The following is a 27,595-nucleotide window of genomic DNA, read 5'->3' as shown; positions in this document are numbered from 1 at the left end:
TCCAGGACTTTATCTTTCCAGGGCCTTATCAGAGCGTGTAGAGTTACCTGTACAGTATGCTCTGAATCAGAAAGCCACAGAATTAAAACCTCAAACTAATCAGATTATATGGTGTGTGTATATGTATACTAATTAACCTGTCACTGTATTGAATGTATTTCAGAATAGATTCACATCAATTGTCTTAAAGAAGCCTGATTTGTATTTATGTTGACCATGTATATATATATATATATATATATATATATATATATATATATATATATATATGGGAGTAGGTTCAATGCCTGTGTTTTAAATTTTGATGGTGGGAGTAACCCTTTGTTTGTATTGAGGATCATAAAGTTTGCAATTTAATTTCAGACATGATGATAAAATTATTAGAACAAGATTCAGCAGAGATGAATTTAGTTTTCATTGAGTGATGACAAGGATTCAACACAAGGACACAGCTGCAGCAGGTAAAATACATTAAGTGCTATTAGAACTACTCCTACTACTACTAAAACAACCAAACTCACCACTCTTAAGTTTGAGGAGCATTGTGAAGAATTATGGGTTACATATCCCTAATTGGCTCCACTACTGCACCCGGAGCTCTTTAAAGAATTATGGACACTTTATCCTCAATTGTGTTTAGTAAACATGTTTATTGACTACTTTGGGAGGGACAGATGTGAGGGCACATGGCCACCCACATTAGAAACAGATAGGAATAATGGGAGCATTAATGGCTTAAAAAAGGAGGGCATCACCTTTTCACTCAGGAGACAGAAACATGTGAGTGCTGACCCAACATTAGCGGAGAGTGAAAACAGAAAATGAAAATATAATTTTCATTTATTTTTTTTTAAAATTTGTCTAAATTTGATAACTCTTTTTTTTTTTTAAACCAATTTCCTTGTTTTGTTTTTTTATTTATGTTTTTATTATGTAGACATTGACAGATGTATCTGTTTTTTTATTTTCACAGTTGTAGCTGATCATATTTTTATTACTGATTTTTCAATTGATTATTTGTTCAACTTACTGTGTCACTTTTAAAAGGGGAATCACTTTCAGGAATTTTGGCGAACCTTACAGTAGCCTACAAATGAAATCAAAACACGTGTATAGTAGGCAGACTTCCCATGATCTAAATCATGTGGAATCAACCACATGGATCAGGTTTGACCAGCTGAACACGTTTAAGGGCCGGGGCTGGTGTTGTATTTTGTTGCTGTTTTTACAGATATTGTCTGGCAGAACCTGACATTAACATGACACCGCCCCCGATTCGCCTGCATGCCAAATGCTTGAGCCCATATTCTTCAATATGACCTGTGAAAATAAACACTGTACATTGATGCACACACACTGAACACACCCACATACTCTCTCTACTCCTGTGTTTTGAGACCACTCTTAAATCTAAACATTGTAGATGACATGTGATTTCTGGAATGATGTTGTAGACTAAAGTCTACTGGGGCAGTCGGGGTGGATCAGGGTTTCCATAAAAGAGGATGGACACCCTTGATCTTTTCAGATATTCACTAAGGAGAGGAACAGGGCAGATTTGGGGAACTGAGCGGACACAAGGAGAGGAAGAATCCAGACACAGAAAGATCATCTCATTTGAAAAAGAGAGAACAGATTTATTGGATTATTAGATTGGATTGGAACTGAAATAACTTAATCTGCAATCAAATCCTTCACACTTAAATGCATATTGTCGTCACTGGGCATCTCTGTAGGCCTAATTGCATGGACGACATAATGTCAAGGTGTGTTTTCTCTGTTCAATTTAGGTTTGCATGAAGTTTAAAAAATATATATTATTGTTGCAATGATATTCTCCTGAGTGCGTCTATTGTTTTCTGTAGTTATCATTTTCAGAGTGACTGTCTCACTGTCTACACTTTCAGCATGGGTTCGTTAGTGTTGAAATGCATGCTGCTGTGTGCATTGATGCATGGAGCGGTGTGTGCCTGTATGCTGAAGAATCACACCATATGGATTGAGAGGCACGACTGTGGCCAGTGTACGGCCATCAACACTACCATCTGCAGCGGCTACTGTTACACACAGGTAAATACACACTCTCACACTGTTCGCGGTAACTCTTCATCTGAGCATTTTGTTTAAGATGCAAAATAGTGAAGTGTTGATGCAACATACTGCAACGTATACTTTGCTTCAGCATCTTAAATCTTCTAAATCTCTGATTTTGCTATGTTGTAGGTCAGCCATCGTCAACTGGCGGCCCGCGGGCCAGATTTGGCCGGCCAAAGCTTTTAGTCTGGCCCGCAGAATAATCACGAATTCAGAAAATGTAAACAGGAAAAAATGCGTTCTGTTATTTAGCATTTCAATCATTTACAGCAGGTAACATTACACAGGTAGAGCACAAACCCAGCACCCTGTATTTGCATCTCTATTCACATGCCGGGATTCTGTAGGCTAAGTTCAATATGTGGATCAAAATGAAAATCATATTTTTGTTGGGTCTAGATACGTTGTGCAAGTAATATGGGTAGAAGTGTGATAATATCTTACTTAATTGTAACACAATTATTGACACACACCCCAACTCGTGTAAACAGTCCTTGTTTCCCCTTTTTTAGGACACCAATTTGAGGGGACGGCTCGGGAGGAGTTTCCTGATCCAGCGCAGCTGTGTGCCTCTGTCCTTGGTATACCGAGCCGCCCATGTGCCAGGCTGCCCTCAGGATCTCAACCCTCAGCTGTTTTATCCTGCGGCCAACCGCTGCAGCTGCAGGCGCTGCGACACGCGCACACATCACTGTGTTCGCAACAGCCGGATCCTTAGTGACCGGTGTACCGTGACCCTTGGCGGTGTGAAGAGCCAGACGCCGCCCTATGTGGGAACCTGACAATATGCTAACCAAATGCACATGCATGGAAATGCGACAGCTGATGAACTTTCTGCTTGTTGATGTTAGTGTTGTGCATCTCAGCTCCTCATGTTGTTTTCTCTAGTTTGTTAGGCAATGTAGGCTATTGCTATAATACAGTTGAACATGTATTGAACTTTATTGTGAAAATTGTGTAAATTAATTAATGACAATGAATATACAAGCAACAGATGAGTGCACGTGTATTTCCATATTAAAGAAAGTCTATCAGTTTGGGGGAAGAATGGTTCATTTAAGTGAATTAACAAGGGTTTCTGTAGGGGTTCACACTACTGGGAATACTACTTGTTTGCACAAAGTTGCCTATAGACCTTTTTCACGGCAGACATGTTGACATGTCATAGTAGGAAAAATCAGGTGTATTCAAAACCATTAATGATGGCTGCATTCCACTTAGGTATTGTGCATGCCTGGCGTCATTAATTAATGTGGCCTAATCAGTTAGACCTGTGTCTGCCAACCCTGTGAGAAACTTTTAGGAAAAGTTGCATCATGATCAACTGTGGTATGAAGGTTCCTGAGACGAGTTGGCCCATCCCACTTTACAAATACTACACTCTTTTCATTGGCCAAGACGTCAGGTCTGAAACTATCCTGGCTGCTTCATGCGCTTCCTTGCTTTTTCCATTCATTCAGCCCTGCAGCGGTGCGGAGGGAAATACAGAAGAACTTCTAAAGCAGCACCTAATCTTCCATTTTAAGGTGAGTCATGCATGTTCTTACCGAGACATAACGTTATCATGTTTCATTCGAGTACATTGACATATTTAAGCTTTCTAGTTATCCTAATCAGTAGGCCCCAGAAGTAACGTTGGCCTATTAAAGTAGAAGGGCAGGTGTGCAAAGTGCGCAACTTTTGGTTTAGTGTAGACCTATCCGTGTAAAATGTCGGAACATATTCTGTGTTCCGTGGAATCCTGTATCCTGAATAGAAGTTCCAGCTAGGCTTTGCCAAAAGCCTTTGGGCTCCTAGCTGTTACCATATGGGTGTTACCTTTTTAGGTCCACCAATTTTCAATTGGAATGCGAAATTGATGGTAGCACTCAATATATGGTCATAGCATACGTCTTCTAGTCTTTCGACAACAACCCCCCCCCAAAAAAACAAAACAAACAAACAAACAAAAAAAGGACCACTTGGGGCGCTTTCGAGCTTAACCTGACACCCATTTAGGCAGTTTCAGTAAGCAAAAGGGTGAAATTTAGGTAGCGACATTCTCACTTCAGGTTTGGAGCATTCGAGTTTCTTCTTGAAGGGCTTTACTTTATTTTATTGTACAATTCTCGCATTCATTAAAGCGAAATGTTTACCTTTTTATCTATACTTTTATGTAGGCAATACTTTTATTCAGTGCAATAATTACATCCATACCAGTGAAGTGTTTAATTTATTCTGGTGCAATACAAACTTGTATTCTAGTGCAAACTTACATTGGATTTGTCTTCTGTTGTTAGCTGTGGATGTTGGTTTGCTTGAGTTGTTTTTGTCTCAGTAATATTTTTCCTGTCTTTTATTTTAGGAGTAGTGCTCTAAATTTAATTGTATTCCGTCAAATGACAAATGCTTCCTATTCTACATTTCTATTTCTAGTCTAGTTTTTAATTATGAATGTGTATGAAATTAAGCAGACATTGTATGTTGGCACCTTTTGCACAGCTTGCACAGCCATTGTCATGTCATCTAACTTATCCGACTCTCTTAATCCAAACCATTTGACTGCTACAAATGTTATTAGATGGTAGGTAAATTATGAATTAGAGTTTTGTGATCGTGAGGCTTTTGGACAGGTCCTCTTGCAACTGGAACTTATTCCCTCACACATTAGGCAGGTGTATCCTTAAAAACTACTTGGCTTGTGGTGGTTTGATTTCGGTCTGGTGATGACAACTGACCCTGGCCTATTTCTTGGCTGGCGGTGCAGTGGGTGGAGAGTAATGTTGAATTTATCCCTGGATCTAGAGGGCTGGACTTGCGTCTCTCTATATATATAACCCTGAGCTTCTTTCCACTCCTGCCTTGCTCAGTGTCTCTCAGGGACTCCCGGCCTGCTCTCCCTCTGCGGCCTCCTCCTTTTGTGCTGACCAACTTTTGCACTCAAAACAACCAAGAACCATGGCCCAGCAACAGAAGATTAGGTATGAACCGGCTCTGTCCAATCAGGATACAGGAACCATCAAGCATGATACAGCATGTAGAGCAAAATAGGAATAAAGCATGTTTTGGTTATTTAATTCAATTAATTTAATATAGTAAACAGTTCTAGTTTGCCATAATTGAAATCGTAGGATGGGTAATGTTTCCTGCACATGTGTGTATGTTGTTTGATTTACTCTGTCGACAAGTTATTTTTGGATGAGCAGATTCCCAGAGGCAGTCACTCTATACCCAGTTCTGTTGCAATGCTAATGCCTCACATGCAGTATACACACACTTAAAACACTTAATGAATGACTTTCCTGTGGAGATAATGTCCTTAAGCGTGTGCTTTACCCAACCAATCATTGTACTGCTTCAGTTTTAGTAGATTATGCAACCTTACTTGACAGTGACACACCTTTGCTCCACTCGTTGAAATTTTGTGAGAAAGGGAACGATTGTTATGCTCATGTCTGTTTCAACTTGTCTTCAACAGCCTCCCAGCCAAACTGATTAATGGAGGGATTGCAGGCATGGTCGGGGTTACCTGTGTGTTCCCAATTGACCTGGCCAAGACCCGCTTGCAGAACCAGCGCAGCGGGCAGCAACTCTACAAGAACATGTAAGAGTCAAACCCACCAAAAAAAACAACCCTTTCTCTTGATTTTGAAATTGTAAACTTATTGAAATGCACATGCATACTGTTAATAGCCCTTTCTTACCATGCAGGTTTTTTGCCAGTCTATTCAGCATCACCTTTCAGTGATACCTTTACAGGAAGGTGTTGCCCTGTTTAGATTTCACATTAAGCTTGACAAACAGAGCTCAGCAAAGGCTGATGGACCCAAAACTGTCCAGATTCTCAGTATTTATTTAGTAAGCCCTTTTTGTGAATACATTGATAATCAACATCATATATACCAACCATCTCCTTGTATAAAGGCTCTTCCCATGACACATTTTCATTTCCAAGCCCTGATTGTGTTGTATTACACTCACTTAATTATATTATGCATAAACATTAAGTGTTTTCTATTAATAATTTGCATAACTAATCCATTTCTGTTTTGTTTTTTCCCTCCTTCAGGATGGATTGCCTAATAAAGACAGTTAAATCTGAAGGCTACTTTGGCATGTACAGAGGTAAGACTAGCCATATTGTCCATACCATACTGACTTTTTTTAGGATGTACCTGAATAGTCTCCTTGAAGAGAATATCAAGGATTTCATATCAACGTTTTTGAAATCTGTGATATACTTTGGCCTAAACCAACCAATTTAATCGGACTCCCAAAGAAGGATGTTTTTCTTATGTCGAGTTTCTTTGATTTATTTATTTATTTATTTTTTTTCATCCTCCATGCCTCGGTGCTTGGATCAAATTACATGTAAATTAGTGAATCAGTGGTTCATCTTGTAAAACAGTGACCACATAACCACAACAGACTTCACTGAAGCAATGGACATTTTATGCCTCACGTAAACCATTGTTGCTTTATCTGATTGATTGACTTCTGTGATGTGGAATTAATTTCTTTTACAGACCTCTTTCTGTATTCACAATGTTTCATTAGAATTACGTTTGCCAATGCTTGTTATTGCAGGTGCTGCAGTAAATCTCACCCTGGTAACCCCAGAGAAGGCCATCAAACTAGCTGCTAATGATTTCTTTCGCCACCAGTTGAGCAGAGATGGGTAAGTATTAGCACTGAATAAGACAGCCTCCTGTACTGCAATATAATTCTTGATTATTTTTTTTAACCACATCTTTGTGTCTTCAGTGGCAAGTTGACAGTGATCAAGGAGATGTTGGCAGGATGCTGTGCAGGAATGTGCCAGGTCATCATCACCACACCCATGGAGATGCTCAAGATCCAGTTGCAGGATGCTGGCAGGCTAGGTAATTAAAAGGAACTCAGCAGAATAGATTACCAGCTCACCAATAATGCTTTAGGATGTTCTTGTTAACTGCCTGGTGAAAAACGGTTAGAATGTTTCCTTGTCTGCCAGCGGCCCAGCAGAGGATGGTGCCCAGTGTAGTAACAACTCTGAAGATGGGGGGTACCAGTGCAGTTCTTAGCCGTTCCTACAACACCAACCCTGCGCCTCAAGTCATGCGAGTGTCAGCCACACAGATCACCAGAGAGCTGCTGAGGACCAAAGGAGTCACAGGACTGTACAGGGGACTCGGAGCCACATTGATGAGGTAAGATGTAACTGGTTTTCCATCTTTAGTCAACGGTCTCTTAATGTGGTTAACATGCTTTGTTTTGTTGCCTTTTCAGGGACATCCCATTCTCCGTTGTGTACTTCCCTCTTTTTGCACATCTGCACCAGCTCGGCCAGCGTTCATCTGAAGACCCATCTGTGCCCTTTTATTGGTCCTTCATGTCTGGCTGCCTGGCTGGATCCATTGCTGCTGTGACTGTCAGCCCTTGTGACGGTAAGTGACTCAGTCTATGCAGATAACTGGTCACCGAACATTTTAAGTTGTTTCACAGTTTTAATAAATTCAACTACGATAAGCTTTGTATGTCTTGTGCAGTGGTCAAGACAAGGCTACAATCGCTGAAAAAAGGAGCTAATGAGGAAACTTACAATGGAGTGGTGGACTGTGTCAGGTAAATTAGTCAGTCATCAAACATTATGCCTTACCCTCACCAGGGTTCGCATGAAGGACACAGGCTACATGCTAATCCTGTGCTCTCTCTTCCATTGCAGAAAGATCCTGAGAAAGGAGGGTCCTGGAGCGTTCCTCAAGGGGGCCAGTTGCCGGGCCCTTGTTATTGCCCCACTCTTTGGCATTGCACAGGTTGTGTACTTTGTAGGAGTTGGAGAGTTCCTGCTGGGGTACACACCCTACAACATTTACTCTGCATAAACAAGTTGTTTCCTAGTCTTTCTGCTGCCTCATTAAATTACAGGCAGCTATGCCCTGGGCATAGCCATTGACCCAGCTCACTATTACTGTGTAACTTCTTTATTTTTGGAGGCTTTCTGAGTAAAATGCTAAAGTGACCAGAGAGCTGCCATTTTATTTCAAAATGGTTTCAAGTTATGCCTTTAGCATGACTCAATCTTAAATTGAAACCTTCCTGTCGATGAGCTTCAGTGAAGATTATTGCGAGAACAGAATGGCCTTCCTCACTGTGGGACTTGATAGTCCAACATTGGCCACTGTTTCACTCAGGTCAGACTTGGATACTTCTGTGGAACCAAACCTTTTCCCCCCTGCTTTCTTAGGCCTAGTCCACATGTACACAGGTAGCGTAAACAAGTGTGTTGGCCTTTCGTCCACACACAGTCCACACCGGTGTTTTAGGTCACTGTAAACTGAGCTTTTGGGAAACTATGGCCAGGTTGAACGCTTTTAGAAACACTGATTGTCTGTTGTCATGTAGGGAAAACGGAGTTTTTGGCTTTAACGTGAGCGTGTGCACTGTTATCTTTTTGTGAGGTGTCACAAATGAGGCAACATTTCTTGCAATGGCAGACGTGGCCAAAATAGTGCTGGAAACGGGCTGGTTAACTTGGCTTGCGTGAGTTCTTGCATTTATTCACCGACAAACTGTACACACAATGCGCTTCTACATCTTCTCCACCACTCACTCGCTAACACGTGGGCTGCAGCTGCCGTTGTGTGTGCAACATGCATGGTGTGGCTGTGCCACTGTGTACGTGTACTGTCATGCGGCTCATGTGTGCAGAAGACAATGGTGCGCATTAGCTGTATAATGGCACTTCATCAGTATATCACTGCTACATAATCCAACACTGCACAACGCAAACGAACAAAGGAAAAACCCATTTTTAAAAATACCAGTGTGGATTAGGCCTTAGATTTAGCCTTTATCCCTAAATATGCTCCATATCAATTGCTCTTTTAACCTAACCTTTATATCCCCTCTAACTGCCTTGGAGACTACTAGGTATGGCTGTTACATGTTATTGCAAAAGAAACCTTACAGTGCAAGGGAGGCTCTACTAACTAATACCAATGGCAGAATATGGAAACATTACTGGAATAGCTTCAATCCTGTTTTTAAAGGGTTACATGTGAAACTGGGCCATGGATGTTGATCCCGGTATATGTATATACTGTTTGTTTTTAAGCAGATATAATTTGATGAATAACTTCTCTCACAAAATTGTCAGGTGTTGTCCTCTGAACAACCTGGTTTGGAAAAGGGATTGTTTAAGGGGTCATAGCCTATGAACGAACAAACGAAACATTTGGACTTCCCGTCCACCAGTATGCCATACAGTGATCCTGTGTTGTACTAATTTCCATTACAAGGAGTGATTTCCCTATGCTATTGTTTGCCCATTCTCTTAATCTACACTGCGTTATAATTGCTTACAAGACTTAGCTGACATAGGTACTTTCTGGTGTGTTTTTTCCAGAACAATTGTGGTTGAGGTATTTGGGTTTTCTACTGGACACTGAATCACTGTGGCAGCATACACAACTCTTGTTTATTTAACATGCAAACTTGAACTCTGTGACACAATAAGGCCTTCTGCAGTTAAATTTGGAGAGCTGCATTTTTGTGGAGGATATGTTGTTTGATGGTGGTAAGCTAGTCTAATGATAGGCAATACTTAATTAATGGGATGTGCTTTTGGGACCAAGTCTTATGGAAAAGCTACAACATAACCTAAACATAGCCACTTTCTCTTAGACTGTGGTTGTGACTGGTCAGGTTTTCTTGTCAGTTAGAGATATAGGAGCCCACACAAATGTACCATGTTAGGCATTTAGAAGCAGAACAGAGTGTAATGTTGGGCTACACTCACCCATTTCTGGAAAATATCACAGGTCAAAGTACTTTCAAGAGTTTTATGTAAATATGTGTACTGTTTCAACCAGTTCAGTAGATTATTTATTTTTCAGATATACATTTTTAAATGCTGAATAAATATTTGTAAATGCAGTGTTTACTTGTGTTATTTGTGCTGTATAGCCTGAGGAATTGTATATTCAGTCATGTATTCTCTGGTAGGGCTGTTGGAAATAATAGCAGGTTGACTGCAGACAGTATCAAACCTTTTCTGATGCAAGCTTAAAATGTGTTGCCATGCTCTGCTACGCACACTGGCAGGAAAAATGCTCATGCTGCACCAGTGGGGTAACTATATACTGGGGAGTCCTGGAGCCTCTGCTGCATCACACGCATAACTAAATATTCAGCTGTCCTTGAAGCTCAAGTGCAGAAAGATGAAACTCATGCGACTAAACCTGGAAGCCTATTTAATCACAGGGGATATTGAATACAATCAGCTGGGAAGAGATATATATTTACTGTGATGTGTGCTGAAGGGATTCATTTTTACATTTGTGTTCCCTTACAAATGAATAAAAGTTTGTGTGTAGGGGAGGGGGAGGTTCTACTTAAAAAGGGGGAAAAAAGGGAATCTTCCTTGTATTCCTTTTTTTTTCTAATGCCAACACTACACCGTTTTCACGCAAGATCTGATAAAATAATACGGTGCATGAATTACATTTGGCAAGATGTGGAGTTTTTTTTTTTTTTTTTTCCCCATTACTGGAAAGGATTGGAAGTGTGTGGACTTGCTGGTATATTTTCAGGGCCTGAAACCAAGCAGCCAGTGGAGTATGTGACTAAGGCTGTGTGTGGAATGGTGGTGTCTGATGCTGATATCATGATTTAGAGATGTCTTTGATGAGAGATTTAACAAGTTGTTGAATATCAAAAAAAACTATTAGAAACATAGATGCAAAAATACTTCAAAAAAGTCAAAAGCTTTAGACAAAGACATGATTTGTTTTTTGCATAGCACCCCATCTTTGAACCTTTTTTAAAAAAAAAAAAAAAAAAAAAAAAAGCATATTTACGAAGTTATATGGGCAGCTTTACTGAGTAAAACACAACCCCCTCAAATCTGGAACATAAACTGATATTCAAAGACCTGTTTTATCTTTTTTATTAGCAGTCATCCAAATGACCCAGTAAACATGCTAATTGGGCCCTAAAAGAGACGCATCATTTTAATTACTAATCTGTTCTTGTGTCAGTTCCTGTGAAAGATTACTAGATTTCATTATAACGGTAAATAACTATACACTGATATCAGAAAGTGTGAACCTCTGTGATGAAATAAGACCCAGAAAACAGTGTAAAACTTTAAAAGCTTTATTAAACTTCATACACCTACTTCCTGAGAAGCCTGGAATGGTATTCAAATAAATTAACACAATCAACTATGAAAGGCTCGACTGGGTACACAGTGTGTCTTTTTACGTGCACGGTACGTTTCATCTCCAGATTTGCACAAATATAACTGAGTAACACAGCAACAGCTTTTTGTGGATTGAGTTGCACTGAACTGTTCCTAGTTCATCCTGTTTTAACTCCACAGAGTGACAGTGAAGTGACTGTTGTGTCTCATCACTCCTCAGAGTAAACACTGTCTGCTGGAGTGGTAAGAAAGCCTTGGTGGTCTCCTCACTTGTCTCACATTAAACTGAAATCTATAAATTGAAAAATAAAAAAATGACCAGGGCCCGTGTTCCACATAGCTTGAGTATTCTTTTATGACCAAGAGACTTTTAAAATAGTTGGCAGACAAATTGTCACTTTTACCACTTCGGCTCTCAATTGACATTGAAGACAGTCAAGTTTGACACTGAAACACACCAAAACAATAATGGCAAGTCCAATGTGTGTGACAATTAATTGCAATCCAACTCTACAAACATATGTACATCTTTTGCTACGATTTTTTTGCTACGTTCAAACAGCCCGTTGTTCAAAAATAGCTTGTTATCAAAGAAAGGCACATTAAGAAGCTGTTTTAGTTGCGTTGATTTGCTTTGACTATTGCACTGTCATGACTACATGAACACTGTACAACTACTGCAAGCCTCTGTCTACACACAGCATGTTAAATAATAACTATCACATCGACCACAAATAATGTACAACTACAAGAAAACTCACACATATTTACATACCAGATCCCGTAATAAACCCAACAGTGGCCTGATTGAACCTGGATCAATGGAAGTGATTCCAGATGGGCATGTCTGTCCAATCCTCTTATCTGCCGAGATTAATGAGATGTGAGGAATACAGGGGTTATTTCTCACTTTTTGTTTTGTTGTGGGTGGTGTACTTTTAAGGCACAGAGGGGAAAAAAGATGCAGATAGGAAAAGATCAAAGGCCTGGCTTGGATAACCAAATTCCACAGCTCCACTGCCTATTCTAGCATATATTTAGCTGTCCACATGACTTTTTGACACGCAGTCAACAAAGACTCGAGGATACTCTCTTAGGTAAGAGAGATCATATATATATATATATATACATATATATTAATATATACAAGGAGCTTTTCCTTTGTGATAAAAGGGAATTTGGTTTTCAGTTCAGCTGGATTGTGCTTTGATTCTTGGATTTACTTTTCCTGCTGCTCCAGGCAAGTTTTTTTTCTGTTTCATAGAAGACTCTTGAAACTTGCTTGAGTTGTGTAACACACCACATACTGGCATTGCAAGAAAAATATGAAGTATGCATGATTTGTTGTACAGTAAATGGACTAAAATGTGGGTATAGTTGCTTAACAATACTACTCTCATGTCTGTAAAGTAAATATGAAGCTACAGCCATCAGCTGTTAGTTTAGCTTAGTATAAAGACAGAGCCAGGCTAGCTGTTTCCCCCTGTTTCCAGTCTTTGTGCTAAGCTAAGCTAACTGTGGGCTGCAGCTTCAGATTTACCGACATGATAGTGCTATCAATCTTCTAATCTAACTCTCGGCGAGAAAGTTATCCCAAAATACATATCCCAAAATGTTGAACTAATCCTTTAAGGTATCTGCAAATTTTTGTCATTGTACAGTTTACAGTGTGTGTGTGTGTGTGTGTGTGTGTGTGTGTGTGTATACGGTATGTGTGTGAGTAAAAGCACTGGGGATGCATTCCCGAAACGTTCACTGGCCATTCCCTCTCTCTTGAAACCCCACTCTGATTCCACCAATCAGTATTCCCTACGAGATTCCTGACAACCTTTTTTAAGGCTGTGGTCTCACGTAACACAACATTGCTGTGCTTGTGTGTCTGTGCGCGTTCACGTGTGTGTTAATTTGTGTGCACAGATAAGCAAACTCAGCTGCTTTCCCCTCAGATTGCTCTCTCAGGGCCAAAGTTTTCCCACGGTCAGGTCAGTGTCAATGCTGTGTGAAAAAGCATTAACACTGCTGCTACAGTATGTCGGTTAAAATTTATAATGGCAGCCAAATGGCCATGAGGAAAAAACTATTTGACAGATTGTCAGGTCAACATCAGACATTATACTGTTCCCACTGTGTGGATAGTTATAAAAGTAGAGCATGCTATTTTGCTCATGACTGCAAATAAATAAATAACATTTCAGAGAAAATAGTGGAAGATCAGGCCAAAAGAGCTGGTTTGAGCACCATAGTGGAAAGGATTTTCTTTTTTAACATGATCTATTTCCCGGGTCCCTGAATGGACAAAGGTTGGCTTTTGATCTGAAGGCTGTACAGTCTTTCAGGGCTGGGTACAGGAGGGGCAGAGTTCAAGTATCCAGCTTAGATGACCTCTCTGCTGTTGCGAATGGCACAACAGAGCACCATACTGAAGATCATCCCAATGACCTGTTGAGAGGAAAACAGATTTTTAATAAAGTAATTTGCACTCATAATGTGTGCGTATTCGTGTGTGTTTCTTCTCAGATCCTGACTCACCATGACTCCAGCAATGCCAATGCCCACGTATCCAATGATGTAGAGTTTACTGTTGAAGAACTCCTTGATGCCTGCCTCACAGTCCTGCAGACCAAAGACAAAATGAGTCAAGCAGGGTCTAGTGAAGCAGGATGGTTTGTATGTCACCATGACTCATTAATTAGACAACAAAGGGGCAGAATTTAATTTCCGCCCTGAGTCTGGGACTGGTGACAGATCTTACCTTAATATCTGTTGCAGGATCAGGGCAGGGGCTATCTGTGGTTCCACAACAGTTCAGCTGAAAGAAAAACATGGTAAGATTGGAGTATGTATAAGTTAATATTCCTTTTTTCTCTGCAGTGTTACCCTAAATATTTTATTTTTTACTTACTACTTTCTGGTATGAGATGATCAATGTGCCGTTATTGTTTTCATTGTAGCTTGTTGTGTAGAAGTTCTGAACGTCTTTGATAATCTGTATGAGAGGGGACAAGTGAATGACGCGTTCCATTACGATTCATCAAAGTCACTGCACTACTTAATCGGTAAAATTTTAAATGTACCTTGTCTTTGTTTAAGAATCCAAACACCCCTGCTGCCACCTCCGCACCAAAGATGATCAACAGACAGGCAAAGAACTAAAAAATAATCCACCGAAACAATCAAGAGAAATAGGTAAATAGATGTATCCAACTGAAACAAAGGCATTTCAGTTTAGTCTTTGCTCTTGTAGTTTGTATGTATTTGTACTTACGGAACCCAGCAGGCATTGAGATTCCCGAACAGCTCCACAGCAGCCAAAGAAACCAACCAGCATCACCAGACTGCCAGCACCTATCAGGATATACACACCTGGAGGAACAGGGAAAAAACATGGTAAACACAAATGCAAGGTAAATAAGACCGTTAATCATGAGGCAAACATCCATCAGAATCAGAGTTCAAAATTAACTTTTTGGTCCACCAGCCAAATGGCTAGTGAATGTTCACATTTTACCAGCCCCTCTATAGATTACCATTGCTTTTTTTGGCCAGTGAGTGAAGCACATTTACCAGCCACTTGCATATTTTACCAGCATTTGGCTGGTAGATGGTGCTAATTCTGAACCCTGATCAGAATACCTTTTAATTTGATGCATTCTAATCATTAAGATCATTAAGACATACCAGCTTAAAACACCTATAAAAGTGGTTTGATTCCCCACTTCATCTCTGTTAAAATACTCAGCTTTTCCAAGCCAGTTCATCTGGCATTTGGAATTTACAGAAGCACCAGCAGGGGGCAGCATATAGCTAGAAATGTAAGTTGAAACACAAGCAGAGGAGCTCCTACAGTGGTATTTACATTTCAGACTGTATTATTTATATGCTCAGTGCTTAGATTCTTTTTTAGGAGTGAACCCACTTATTGTGCCTTTTAATTGTCCCCTCATATGAGATGCCTTGTAAATTGCCTTGTTGCCAAGAGCCTGATGTCGGGGGAGCTCTAAGTGGGACTTCCTTAGATGCCCTGATCTCCCAATAACCCTCTCATTAGGAAAGGTAGATGTAGGCCTACATCATGGGTAGGTCTGCAGGGAGGAATTCAACAACAGATAGGTTCCACCAATGATACAGGTGGGGTCTGTTGCCAGGCGACAACTCTGCAGAGGATGGGGTGAGAGAGGACGTGTCAGGTAATGCAGGCTCAGGTGGGGACAAGAGAGGAAGATAGTCCATAGGATCCTGATGTGTCAACAAAAAGACCTGATGTGATACAATAATTTGGTTGGGTGCTTCATTTCTTCTGTTGTTAGGAAGGAGAGATTAGTTATTGCCTTAGGATCAGTTAGCATGTTGATCAGCTTTTAACTTCTCACAGCTGGTGACTAGTGATGCTGCTGCATTCACATACTTGGTGACGCATTGGTTTTCTCTTTAGCTCTTAGTCTAAATTTGTTTGTCATTTTCTTATAATACGCCATACAAAAAAGGGAACTTTTGTGTGGGCTTGACGCCACGGGAACATGGCGTAGCAACTGTTGAGCGCTCTCAGCTGTGTCTGTGGGGACAGAGCTCTCACTGTCAAAGCCATGTGTAGCACTATACTCTCAGAGGACCTGACAACAGCCACCCATCCTCAGTCAAACCACATGGACATCTGAGTCGTAGAACACACACACGCACACACGCACGCACACGCGCGCGCACACACACACACACACACACACACACACACACACACACACACACACACACTCACACAGATGAGGTAATGAAATACCTTTACAGTATTGTAGGCTTTTGTATAAACATAAAAATAAAACTATGCAACAGTAAACTGGCTTCAGAGAAGAGAATGGTTTAATCTTTCAAACTGTTAAAATAACTGACATTAGTATAAGTTTTACACTGATTTCTATGATCAGAGAGAGGGGGTAGATAGCTAAATACCTCTCTCTCTTCCTCTTGCCCAGTCATTTCATTTGACGTCCCATCTTGTTTTCCTTCAAATCTTTGCCATGGATCCCCATCTGTTTCTATGATTGCCCTCTTCCATATGCCTTTTTAACTGTCCCAACACTCAGTGTCTCCTGCTTCTCCTCCTCCTCCTCCTCCTACTCCTCCTCCTATTTCATCTCTCTTTCCATTTGGCCAGGGTGACTGATTGAAAAGTGGTTAGCAGCCCTGTGGTTTCCCTCATGATTTACGCTCTATGTACAACAGTCATTTCCTGTTATTCACACTCATCCCCAACTCAAAAGAAGCAAGCTCACGCCTAATAATAAAAAAAATGTAAACATTTAACTGTGTATGACAAACTTGGTATTGGGACTCCCATCAAGCTATGACAATCACAAACATACATAGTCACACACAAAAAGACTTGTGAAGAAGCACTCAATCATTTTCCATTACACCCAATTTCTGTGTGTGTGTGTGGTTGGCTTTTATAGCTTATGGAGTGAGTGAGTGTGTGTGTGTGTGTGTGTGTGTGTGTGTGTGTGTGTGTGTGTGTGTGTGTGATGTGCATGGAAGCCTGTGGTAGGAGTATCCCCTTTGACATAGAGACATACAATTATTCATAGGCAAAGGGAGTTGCACTGCATTTAAATAAACAGTTTTAAAGCCCTCTCCAGAAATGAGAGAACCATGACATTTTGATAGGTATGTGGTACTAATGTGTTAATGTGCATATTTTAAAATTGTATTATATTATTAGAATATAATAAAATGTCAATCTTCAATATATGCCACTTTCTTTCTCTCCCTGCCCTCAGGATCAGCTATGGACTACTATGGAGTGTCACATTTTGCAAAATTCGTTGTTTAATTAAAAAAAAGATACAATGGTGTCATGATGTGATACATTTTAAATGTTGCAAAAATAGGGAGAATGCATCATACATTTTCATTTTCCATTTCATATCGCTTTGCTGATACTTTAAAGTGTAACAACTGAACTTTCCTTGATCCATTTAGAGTGGTTTCTGAGCAACATAAAAAAGACACAAACGTAAGCAGTGTTTAAAGGAAACGCAATATATAATTACTTGCAACAACAGGAGCACTTCAACAAACTTTGAATAACGCCTGCTGTGAATTGTTCAATACATTGACTGTAGAGATTACGTGAGGTGTGCTCTGGTACTCACCAATGAAGAAAGTGTCTGGAGCCTTATCACCATTGAGAAGAGACACAGTTTCTGGGTCAAAACGCAGCCACAGTCCCACTGCCAGAACAAAGGATCCCATCAACTACAGAGAGAGAAGAAAGAAAGACTTGTAATAAGCTTTTGCTACGTACTTATTTCAGAAGAAAATGCATATGAATCATTAACAAATACAGGACCTCTGTAAAACAAGGGGTACAATGTCTTGCGCTGTCGAGACTCATGCAGACTTTAATTGTAACCAAACCCAAATAAATACCCACTTTAGATGTAGTAATATCAATTAAAATGGCACATGGTTGCAGACCACCCTTTTTACAGTCAGTTACTATGTAAGTAGAACATCTATTTTCTGTTGTTTCATAATGAAGCATGTCTTATCATTTATATCCAGGCTTTTGATCTGACGTCATTGCTGTAAATTGGTTTCAGCATTCATCACAAACACAAGGCTCTTTTCATCTAAAGCACAACAGTGGAGGTATGATTTTCAGGCCTTCAAGAAGGCTTGTTCTTTTGCTCTCCCTAAATGTGATTTTCCACATAAATACAGAAAATAGTGCTGTGGAGTTTCCACTTCGGCCCTCCACTCTTTGCACTTAGGAAACAGAAGTATACTCTCAATAAGAGTTATTTAGGCTAATATGTAATATTTTGTGTCAAAACAATAGGTCTGAATATCTGTCTACATCGTGGGTAGATCATTTAAGTGTTCTAAATGAATCGGTCAGAGCTAACTTATGTAACTTTGAAACACCCTTTCTGGCGTCACAGTAGGAAGAAAATGACCAGCTTGGCTGTGGGCAGCAGTGTGGCACCTTGAGCTTAAACAGGCTCTCCTGTTTGTTTGGAAATGTGGTTACATGTTGCTCATATTTTCCTTCATCTAAACCACCATCAGCATACATTGAACAGAATCACACTCCTTGTAATGCTCTTGCTTTAAAAAACTTGAATTCTCTAAGTGGTCAGAAGACATTGAAGTAAATGCTTTGTTTTCCTGAGATCTGAGATGCTCTCAGGGGCAGAGACTGTGGTGGGTGCTCCACTGACAGATCAATACAGAGAGGTTTTAATGATGATCACTGAGCCCATGCCCCCTGAGGATTATTCAATCTAAAAACCTTTTGAGCTGAGCTTCAAAACAACAGTGTCTATATGTGTGTGTATGTGTGTGTGTGTTATTGTGCGTGCGTACATGCGTGCGTGTGTGGGTGGGCGTGTGCAGAAAAATAAAATAGTTTGTCTAAATGGAGAGTATTAAGGAGTGCTTGTCACATGGTCTCTGTGTCCTAGATCTCAGTATTTAGGTAGACCGCTGTTGTTTCTGAGTCCTCAGGCTCTGTTAAGTGATTTTATTTAGAGAAACAAACCTTGTTGCTAAGTTCAGACAAAAACAAACACAAAAAATTTTACTTTGTGACTCAACTCTGCCTTTTTATGGTTCTGCAATTTCTCTTTCATTCTTTATCTTCTCGTCCTCACTGTCCATACTCTTCTCCTCCTCTACTCCAGGTCCACAGGTTATATTTCATGGTGTTGGTCTGAAGTAAAGCCAGTAGTTCAGTTGTAAAGCATTGGAATAAGACAGGTGTTGGGAAGCCGGCTTCCTCCGAAGCTGAGGATTTAGTGTCATGCATGGTGATGGATGGGACAGCTGAGCTCTTGGGGTTTCAGGATTAGCAGGTCCAAAGTGATAAAGCACAGTGAAGTGAAGGCTGCAGATATGTAGATTTACTGAACCAGGCTGGATTAGTGCAGAGAGGGGCTCTGGATCTATTTAACCCTGGTATTTGTTGGAGCACCTGATGGTGCGAAGGTGCTGTTGGAGGTGTGAGGAGAGGACCGCTGCCCACTGAATCATGTGGATGAGCACACAGACAGAGCTAAGAGCTGCTGTCATCCCAAGCTAGATCGTGTTAGTGGTGGAGGAGGAGCAGGTGGTTGTTCCACAGCCGAAAAGAGCTCAAAGCTCAGCCAAACCTCATTACTATTATGGTTACATTTAAAAGCCTTTTCAAAACCAGATGCATAGATGGACACTACACTGAAAGGTCTCATTTTAGAACAGGGCGGGCTACATCCAATACTGCAGGCAGTAGTGCTAAGTATATTCTCAACTCTGGCACTCATGACTATCCCAAAGGTCCCATTAACCCCCTCACTGCTTACATACCCCCCTGCTTTACCCTCCACCACTTTGTCTGCCATCATTACCCTGTCTGACACCAGACAACCCCCTCCCATCTCTCGGCCTCTCTGTCTCTCAAATCTACCACCCCGCCCCTTGATTTATCTCCATGTATCCCCATCCTCTACCCCACCTCATCTTGCCCCACTCCCTCCCAACCTCACCCAAAGGACAAAGACCCACTGTCTCCCTGTGACTATACGTTTTGCCGCACAATAGGAGGGAAACAGACAGACACAATGAAAGAGAGAATAAAAAGGAATAGGGAAAGGAAAAGAGAGATTAAGTTGTGAGACGACCCATCATCTTTTTCTTTGCCTGCAGACACAGAAGATAGAGATGAAACTCCAACCTGTGTCCTATGTATATAGTAGGGGTGCACGATTCAGAAAATGTCACAATATGATTCAATATCAATTTTTAGGCTCACGATTCAATTCAAAATCGATTTTCGATTCAAAGACAATTCTCAATTAAAAAAAACTATTCACAGTATGTAAATGTAGTTACTTTTCCCATGTGATGGTAGACATACAATTTAAAAGAAAAGAAACACAACAAATTAAATGTAGTATGATATTACTTTATATGTCTTCATACAAAAATAAAAACTTTTGCAACTAAAAACTGCAAAGTGCCAAGCTTTGGCCAACTTTCAGATACATTTAATTCAAGTATAAAATAAAACTGTTAAATAAAAAGAGCTTTTCGTTCAGAGTTTGATGGGAGTTTAGAGCATTGAAAGAGTTGGTTGACTGGCATGTTAGGTACTTTAGGTTGTTGTTCGTCCACGTCTTTAATGCTAATCTCTGGGTGATGGCGTACCATGTGAGTTCTCAAGTTTGTGGTGTTTCCCAAATACTTAACTTTCGCTTTGCAAAGCCTGCATATAGCATGATTCCTATCAAGTTCCGTCTCCCCCTCGAGGTTATAAAATGTGCCCAAACTCTTGCCTTCAATGAGGATGGAGCAGGTTGAATAATTCTTTCTGTGAGGTTTGCCATTGTATGCGCCGACTAAACTACTTCCGCTGCACTCGTTCTTCTTTTCTACTTCTGTTTTGATTATAACAAGAGTGCCCAGGCATCAGTGTGAATTCGACGCAGCGCCATCTACAGGAATGGCGAGCTAAACTCATTTCAGGACAATAGCATACACGCCATTACAAAAATAAAAAAAATAAAAAATAAAAAATTCTATGAATCAATTTTGAATCGGTAGAGCTTGAATCGCAATACAAATGTGAATCAATTTTTTTGCACACCCCTAGGTCTTGTATAGCCTATATGTCTCTAAAACACAGATGGAAGTGAGAATAGCTGAGTTACCCTACGTCCTCTTTTTGTCCTAACTAGGGATGTCACGAGAACCGATACTTGCGACACCTTCCGGTTCTAAAATGACAAAACACTGACGATGCCCATTTTTTTGAAGCACCGTAGGCACCGTTAGCGACGATGCCAGTGTTAGCAGCATCGGTGCTGCGCCTCTTCCGGAACTGATGGGGGCAGTATACGCTTCAGAGTGTTCCAGTCGATACATTCAGAAGTAGGAGGTCACGAAAAAGTGGCCGAAGTTATGCCCTTCTACTTCCGGTACATATCTTTCGAAAAACTATGAACGGAGTCAACGGAGATAGATTCTACCTGACCTAAAAAACGGCATGTTCACTGCAAACTCACGGTCCTCTCTTCCTGATTTACAGCCCCCCTCTCTTGGCTTCAAATAACTCACCGTTGTTGGCTACGGCCGCTGAACAGGCTACACGTTGTAAACAGCCGTGGCCGCTTGCTTGCTCCTCCGGTAACGTTAGCTAGCAGCTAGCATGGTGGCGTTAGTCACGGTTAGCCAGGACCAGTCGGGATCACTTTACTGGCTGTGTCTCAATTGTTTTTGCGAGTAACCAACTCGGATACTCTAGCTATATAATTCAATGTGAGTACACAAATGTTGAAATTACATAAAATGCCCGTCCCTTGTAGCCGTGATAAATTAGCCTGAAGCTAATGCTTAGCTACCTGTTCAGGAGGATATTAGCCAACTTGGTGTCCTTTTGGGCGTCTCCATCTTTCAAATACATCTCCAATATTTACCCGGGGTTTGTAGCGTCTCTGGTCACGCAACTGTTAGAAACACTGTTTTGTTTTGCACGGTTGTTTTTGCACAGTACCTTTTGAAAATAGGCCTGGAAGTCTGGAATGTGTCTGGGGACACTAGTTGTTGCACTATGACCATTAATTGCACTTTAGCCTATTATGTTGTTCTATGCTCTATTGCACATGTTTTTTATGTCTTGTTATGACATTTTGATATTTTTTAAAATATTTTAATAAAGAAGTTCATGTTTCAAGTTAAAGTACTTTTTTTTTACTGTGGTATCGAAATCGGCATCGAGAATCGTGTTATTTTGCTGGTATTGGCACCGACTACTGAATTTTTGGTATCGTGACACCCCTAGTCCTAACACCTCTAAGAATAGTTCATATGTCTGGATATTTGTAGGCAGGGATGGAAATCTCTCTGTCTGAGCTTTGTTGAGGCTCTTTTACAGTAACAAGGCCTACTTTTTAACAGTGCAGTAAAAAGTGTTTTGTGAGGGGAATTTCCATGAAAACAGGGGCTGAGCTGACAGGGCTGTGGTCTTGGTCAGAGACAGTCTGTGGCAATATACACTTTCTAGGCTAGACCTTTATTTTTTATGAAATACAACAATAACACATCTGTGAACTACTTCTTCAATCCCAGCAGTAATTGGTGAGTGATTTAAGCTCGTTAAGGCTTCTGTCTGGCATATGTTTGGAAAAACAAATGCAAGCACACATTCAAAATGATGGGCAGAAGGAAAGTGTAAATAGGAGGGAGATAATTATGGGTGGAGTAAATTCTATTGTACTCTGCCACAGGGTGAGGGTGGGGGAGTGTTGTGGCACACATCAACCTCCTCAACACAGACAATTATGCTGATGTTGTTTGGTTCAGCGTAAAAAACAATGCCTGCATAACGGTGGATCTTCTTTATGGTAGTATAGCGAAATCTCTGCGTAAAAGAAGCTAACGACTTATCGCTGATACAGCCTACAAAAAAAAAACAAAACATGGGACCCAGGACTTAACAGAACTTAATGCACGCTTTAGATATTGTATTTTTATGTTGTTTTTGGCCATAAGACATAATTGAAGAGTCTGAAATAACAACTCAAGCAATGGAAAAGAAAACTAACAGAAACACTGGTGTGGCCTTTTCAAGAGTTTTGAAGACATTTCATTTCTGTAACACATGTAACTATTAAACTAATTGTTTTTCATTAACTAACCAAATGAATGATTAAGCCAATATGGAGTCATTACCAAAGTGTGTCATATCAGACGCTTCGTGCTGCAACGTTTACACACTGTTTACCTCACAGGCTTAATGTTTGACTAAATAGGGCAGTCAGTGAACTAGCAGACAAACACAAGCCAGCAAGGTATTGATGTTCTGTTGCAAGCTGTTGTATTGCAGCTATCAGTGTAACATAAGAGCTTGGCCTGCATTAAATTAATGATTAATGATATCATGATGCTGTGACATGGAGTCAGAGAGTTTTATAAACACAGACCCACTTTGTATGTAGTATTAATTGATGACCATTTTTTAGGTGTGTCAAATAAGGATGGTTGTATGACACTCTTCACCATTCAGGTAAAAACAACTTCATTTTTGTGTTTAAAGTGTGTGAGTGTCAGTATATATCACAGCTCCCATCTGTTGACAACAGTTCAGTGTCCATTAGAAGAGCTGTCTGCCTGTCTCTGCTCTACTGTTCACTCAGGGCTCATGGGGGGGATTTGAGGGAACCACAAATCTGCCCCTCCTCCACACACTCTTCTCATCATCTCTCACTCCACCATCAACCGAGGGGGGCCGCAGCCCAGGGAGAGATTGGGACGCTGGGATTATGAACGGAGGGTGATCACAGTTCTTTCTTAGCTAAAAGAGTGTAGGGAACGTGCAGAACTTGTAAATTGGAGGAGCATCCATATAGGTGTTGTCTGTGGTCCTGTCGAGTGACATGTAACACACACACACACACACACACACACACACACACAGACAGACAGCACACATCCACAGAATATCCCGCTATCCTCATACTGATCTGATTTTCTATATTTATCTCGGTCAGCTGTCCCTCTTTTGCACACGCACTTGAATATCCCTCTCAATCTCCCAATGACCCTTTTCTCTCCTGTCACATTTGCTGTCTTCCTTTATCTGTTTTTCTTGAACATGACTGTCAGGCAGTCACACATTGTCTTTCTCTACCTGTCTGGCATCTCTCTCATCTTCACCACTCTGTCTCTACACACGTGTCCATGCTCAGATTTCAGCAACAGCCACACCCATCCTGGATATGGGTTAAGTGGAGATAGAATAACTTAATGGTGGGACCGGTGGGGCCACAGCGTTAGGGCTCTGCTGCTTAGCCAGGCAGGAGCAGCAGACTGAAGTTATGCTATTGTCCTGCTGTCACAATGGATCCATTCACGCTGCACTCAGCGCCTGATCCACTCCACAGATGCTTGTTGGAAAATGTCTCTCTCTCTGTCACACTCTCACACACACACACACACACACACACACACACACACACACACACACACACACACACACACACACACACACACACACACACACACAAAGGAGCGTCCCTTCTGAGGAGTGAAAACAGTGGAACACATATGGCAAAGTGCGCCTTTACACACACACACACACACACACACACACACACACACACACACACACACAAAGGTAAGCCACCATCTTCTTGTAGACTTGAAATTAGTGTGTTAATTTATAGTATGCACTATGAATAGACTTTAACAAGGATGTCAGGGTTTATGAAGGTACATGTGGAAAGCATGTGTGCAGCACACACACACACACACACACACACACACACACACACACACACACACACACACACACACACGCACACACACACACACACACACACACACACACACACACACACACACACACACACACCTTTCACATCCACCTGACAGTTTGTCATGAGTAAAGTGACTCTCTTGTGCCTCCTTCTGAGTGTCCAGTTTTTAAAAATTTCAATAGGAACCAGTTAGGGGATCTTGGTTGTAACTTCATTTTATTAATCAGCTCTCCACTGTTTGTTAATGGAGCTATGTGGTGCAGGGAGCCAACTGCTGAGTTTGTTTTCCATGCTGTCTCTCGATCTCTCCCTCTCCCTCTCCCTGTCTTTTCATTCAGTCTTCCTTTCAAAAACACGCTTCCCCGGGAAATGGGGAGCGGGTTTTTCCTCTGTGGAAAATCTGATTTGAGCCCGGTGAGCTAAAACTAAAAGCCTCTGGCTGTCACCCTTTCCGCGCCACGCAGGGTAAACCCACGCCGGACGGCAAAATAGGCCTAAAGCATACTAGAGGATGAATGCCTACAACAACCTCGAGCATCGTAACTAGAATAACACGTGGGTGTGAAAGTCAGCTGTGCAGATTGAGTATATACACTGCTGCACTTGCTCCGTGTTCATTTACGCACAACTTGCATCCCATCGCCACACACATGCACTAACATGTCGAACATGCACTTACCCAGAATATAAAGTTGAAGACGAACAAAAGGTATTTAACACATTTCATTCCTCCTTCCACCTTCGACATTTCGCTAGATGTGTTTTGCCTTTATCCCCGAAAAATGCTCTGACGGTCGTATTGGCTCCGCGCACTGTGACAATAACGGTCCAACCAGGTCACAACACCAAGAAGCGCCGTCACGGGAGCCTCTCTCTCTCTCTCTCTCTCTCTCTCTCTCTCTCTCTCTCTCTCTCTCTCTCTCTCTCTCTCTCACACACACACACACACACACACACACACACACACACACACACACACACACACACACACACACACACACACACCGCAGGATCCGCTTAGACTCTTTCCAGACCGCCCCTTTTAACAATGCAAAGGGGGGCTAAAGGGAGGACCGAGACTACACGATGGATAGGCTACTTGACAAATGTTTCGCAAAGGGGTTTCCTGTAACAAAGGAAAAACTTATATTCAATTTGTCGTGTTCAGCAGGTCCTTTTTATATGTGACTCCACGTGTGTAACCTCATTGCCCCGTCAAATCTGGCCTAAAAAAAATAAGCATCACAATAAGAAAACAATAATCGGAAACACATAAACTATCACTGCGATAGGCCACGTGTTTTCTAATAACAAATGTGTGCGATAACCCACTATTTAGAGAGTTTTGTGTTGTTTTCTTGTCTGCTAGTGTTATAAATAAAATACTTTTCATAAATTCACTTTCAGGGCTGATTTATTATTAGTGTTATTACAAACCAAAATTTCTTTTCATGCTATGCATATGGCAATTATATATATATATATATATATATATATATACATATTCCCTTCAGATTTTATTTCAGAAGCACAGCCACCCACTATTCTTACACACCTTCAAAATAGATATGGCAAAAGATGTAGTTCAAGTGGAAGTGACCAAGCCTAGCTCTTTCACACTGACGTGTGAAAGAGCTAGCTCCTTCAACTCTTCTTTTGTCTTTTGTAAGAAACAGTTTAGCTAGGATATAAATCGTATTCAGATATAACATCTCATATTTTTACTGCAATATATAGTGGGCTGATTTTAGCATGTCTATGATGAGATTATGACATATTAGGCTAGTTACCAAAAAAATCGTCATGCACATATGAAGTATGGAAACCAGGCTATTTGATGACAAAATTACTGCAAAGCCAAACCTCATGCACAAAGCAAATAGCTTACTATTAAGACAGCAAATAAACAAGGGAAAGCCCAGCCTCTATGAAGAAATTAGTTGGATTGTTTTGTAATCACATTATTAGATAACAGGATTTACTCAATTTCCTTTCACAAGATAAATCATGTCAGTGAGGTGTTGAGGCATTTCCTAACTGAAACCGCACATCAACCCTCCAAAGCCTTTCCTGTTCATTCAAACCATGATGTCGTCGGTGCAGCAATATAAGTCTCTTGTGGAAAAAAATAAGTGTCAACATTTTTGGAAAAAGGAACTTGCCTAATCATTTATCAATAAGTAGTTGACTATTTCTCAAAGGATGGACTAGGAGCTCAAATAGTTTCTGCTTCTTTCTATTTCTCTCCCCATGGCACTAATTTATTATTATTATTATTCAACTTAATCCTCAGAAATGTGATGAAAAATGTGTTTGAATAAGTAAGTGCACTGGAAAAGGTAAGGCTTTTTATTACAACAAAGTCATAGTTTCTTTGAAAGAAAAAAGACGTTCTTATGGTAATGTCACACTAAAAATCACTGGACCCACTGATTAGTATTCACTGAATTTAAAGCACAGTTGACTTCTTAACCTTGTGCAAAGCATCAGTTAAGCTCAAACAAGATACAAACTAAATCTAACATTAATGAAATGGATAGAGTAGCCCCTCTGCTGGTTTTCGTCCCTCAGTGTCATGTGACTGGGAGCATGTAACTCAGCAGCAACACCATGTTCAAGATAAATATTTTCCCCACAACCATGGAGAGCTGGGGGAACATCCAAAGAGCAGTTCATTTTATCACAGGGAAATTAGGCTTGGTTAGAAAATGTCCTTATAGAGGAACAAGATGGTCTGCCAAGCTGAATGCTAGAGGGAGGGATGACAGGTTGGGAGAGAGGGAGCGAAGGGCTAGAATGCATGCTTAGATGATGTATTTATGAGAATAATCATCAACATGTAGCTCTTTTCAGCCATTCACACGTGTCTGTCTCAAAAGCAAACCATCTGAAACTCTCAGAGCAGCAAAGTTTATGCTGCAACACTCATTAAGGGAAGTGTGGAGGACAGGAAGAAAACAAAGAGGTTTAGTTTGGACGATAACCAGAGCAATGCCAAAAGAGGAAAAGGCTGATAAGACTGGGACAAGAGTACTGTGTCCTTGCTTGT

The 27,595-nt window shown here is 40.8% G+C and overlaps 3 protein-coding genes across 4 annotated transcripts; 2 read left to right on the top strand and 1 right to left on the bottom strand.

Moving 5' to 3' along the window:
- The first annotated feature begins 1,636 nt into the window (after positions 1-1,636).
- LOC116062135 (follitropin subunit beta-like) lies at positions 1,637-3,097 on the top strand. The gene is made up of 3 exons (XM_031316695.2): positions 1,637-1,766; positions 1,908-2,070; positions 2,607-3,097. Exons 1-3 carry the CDS (start codon positions 1,705-1,707, stop codon positions 2,874-2,876), a joined length of 495 nt encoding a protein of 164 aa, XP_031172555.2. The 5' UTR covers positions 1,637-1,704; the 3' UTR covers positions 2,877-3,097.
- Positions 3,098-3,473: 376 nt separating this feature from the next.
- Positions 3,474-9,990, top strand: slc25a55b (solute carrier family 25 member 55b). The gene is made up of 10 exons (XM_031316560.2): positions 3,474-3,620; positions 4,944-5,054; positions 5,552-5,677; positions 6,143-6,198; positions 6,661-6,751; positions 6,838-6,956; positions 7,067-7,262; positions 7,342-7,499; positions 7,602-7,677; positions 7,778-9,990. The coding sequence occupies exons 2-10, from the start codon at positions 5,032-5,034 to the stop codon at positions 7,935-7,937; spliced, it is 1,005 nt and encodes a 334-aa protein (XP_031172420.1). The 5' UTR covers positions 3,474-3,620; positions 4,944-5,031; the 3' UTR covers positions 7,938-9,990.
- Positions 9,991-11,195: 1,205 nt separating this feature from the next.
- LOC116062068 (CD9 antigen-like) lies at positions 11,196-25,446 on the bottom strand. Of its 2 annotated transcripts, XM_031316561.2 has the most exons (8): positions 25,226-25,446; positions 17,404-17,506; positions 14,523-14,620; positions 14,332-14,406; positions 14,160-14,243; positions 14,010-14,066; positions 13,787-13,870; positions 11,196-13,696 (listed from the first exon to the last, which is right to left on the bottom strand). In XM_031316561.2, exons 1-8 carry the CDS (start codon positions 25,292-25,294, stop codon positions 13,631-13,633), a joined length of 636 nt encoding a protein of 211 aa, XP_031172421.1. In that variant the 5' UTR covers positions 25,295-25,446; the 3' UTR covers positions 11,196-13,630. The 2 variants fall into 2 exon arrangements, with proteins under 2 accessions (XP_031172421.1, XP_031172422.1); XM_031316562.2 differs by lacking the exon at positions 14,332-14,406.
- Positions 25,447-27,595: the final 2,149 nt, after the last annotated feature.

Source organism: Sander lucioperca, chromosome 12, assembly GCF_008315115.2.
Source record: "Sander lucioperca isolate FBNREF2018 chromosome 12, SLUC_FBN_1.2, whole genome shotgun sequence".
NCBI lineage: Eukaryota > Metazoa > Chordata > Actinopteri > Perciformes > Percidae > Sander > Sander lucioperca.
This window is presented reverse-complemented; position numbering and strand designations above follow the sequence as displayed.

What these genes read in the sequence shown, in the direction of transcription:
- slc25a55b (XM_031316560.2), top strand. Translation starts at nt 5,032, where the DNA reads ATGGCCCAGCAACAGAAGATTAG. An exon ending in GCAGGATGCTGGCAGGCTAG is followed by an intron (nt 6,957 to 7,066) that starts GTAATTAAAAGG and finishes CTTGTCTGCCAG; the next exon opens with CGGCCCAGCAGAGGATGGTG. An exon ending in CTCGGAGCCACATTGATGAG is followed by an intron (nt 7,263 to 7,341) that starts GTAAGATGTAAC and finishes TTGCCTTTTCAG; the next exon opens with GGACATCCCATTCTCCGTTG.
- LOC116062135 (XM_031316695.2), top strand. Translation starts at nt 1,705, where the DNA reads ATGCATATTGTCGTCACTGGGCATCTCTGTAGGCCTAATTGCATGGAC. An exon ending in ATGGACGACATAATGTCAAG is followed by an intron (nt 1,767 to 1,907) that starts GTGTGTTTTCTC and finishes CTACACTTTCAG; the next exon opens with CATGGGTTCGTTAGTGTTGA. An exon ending in GCGGCTACTGTTACACACAG is followed by an intron (nt 2,071 to 2,606) that starts GTAAATACACAC and finishes CCCCTTTTTTAG; the next exon opens with GACACCAATTTGAGGGGACG.
- LOC116062068 (XM_031316561.2), bottom strand. Translation starts at nt 25,294, where the DNA reads ATGTCGAAGGTGGAAGGAGGAATGAAATGTGTTAAATACCTTTTGTTC. An exon ending in TCTTCAACTTTATATTCTGG is followed by an intron (nt 17,507 to 25,225) that starts GTAAGTGCATGT and finishes CTCTCTCTGTAG; the next exon opens with TTGATGGGATCCTTTGTTCT. An exon ending in TCATCTCATACCAGAAAGTA is followed by an intron (nt 14,067 to 14,159) that starts GTAAGTAAAAAA and finishes TTTTTCTTTCAG; the next exon opens with CTGAACTGTTGTGGAACCAC.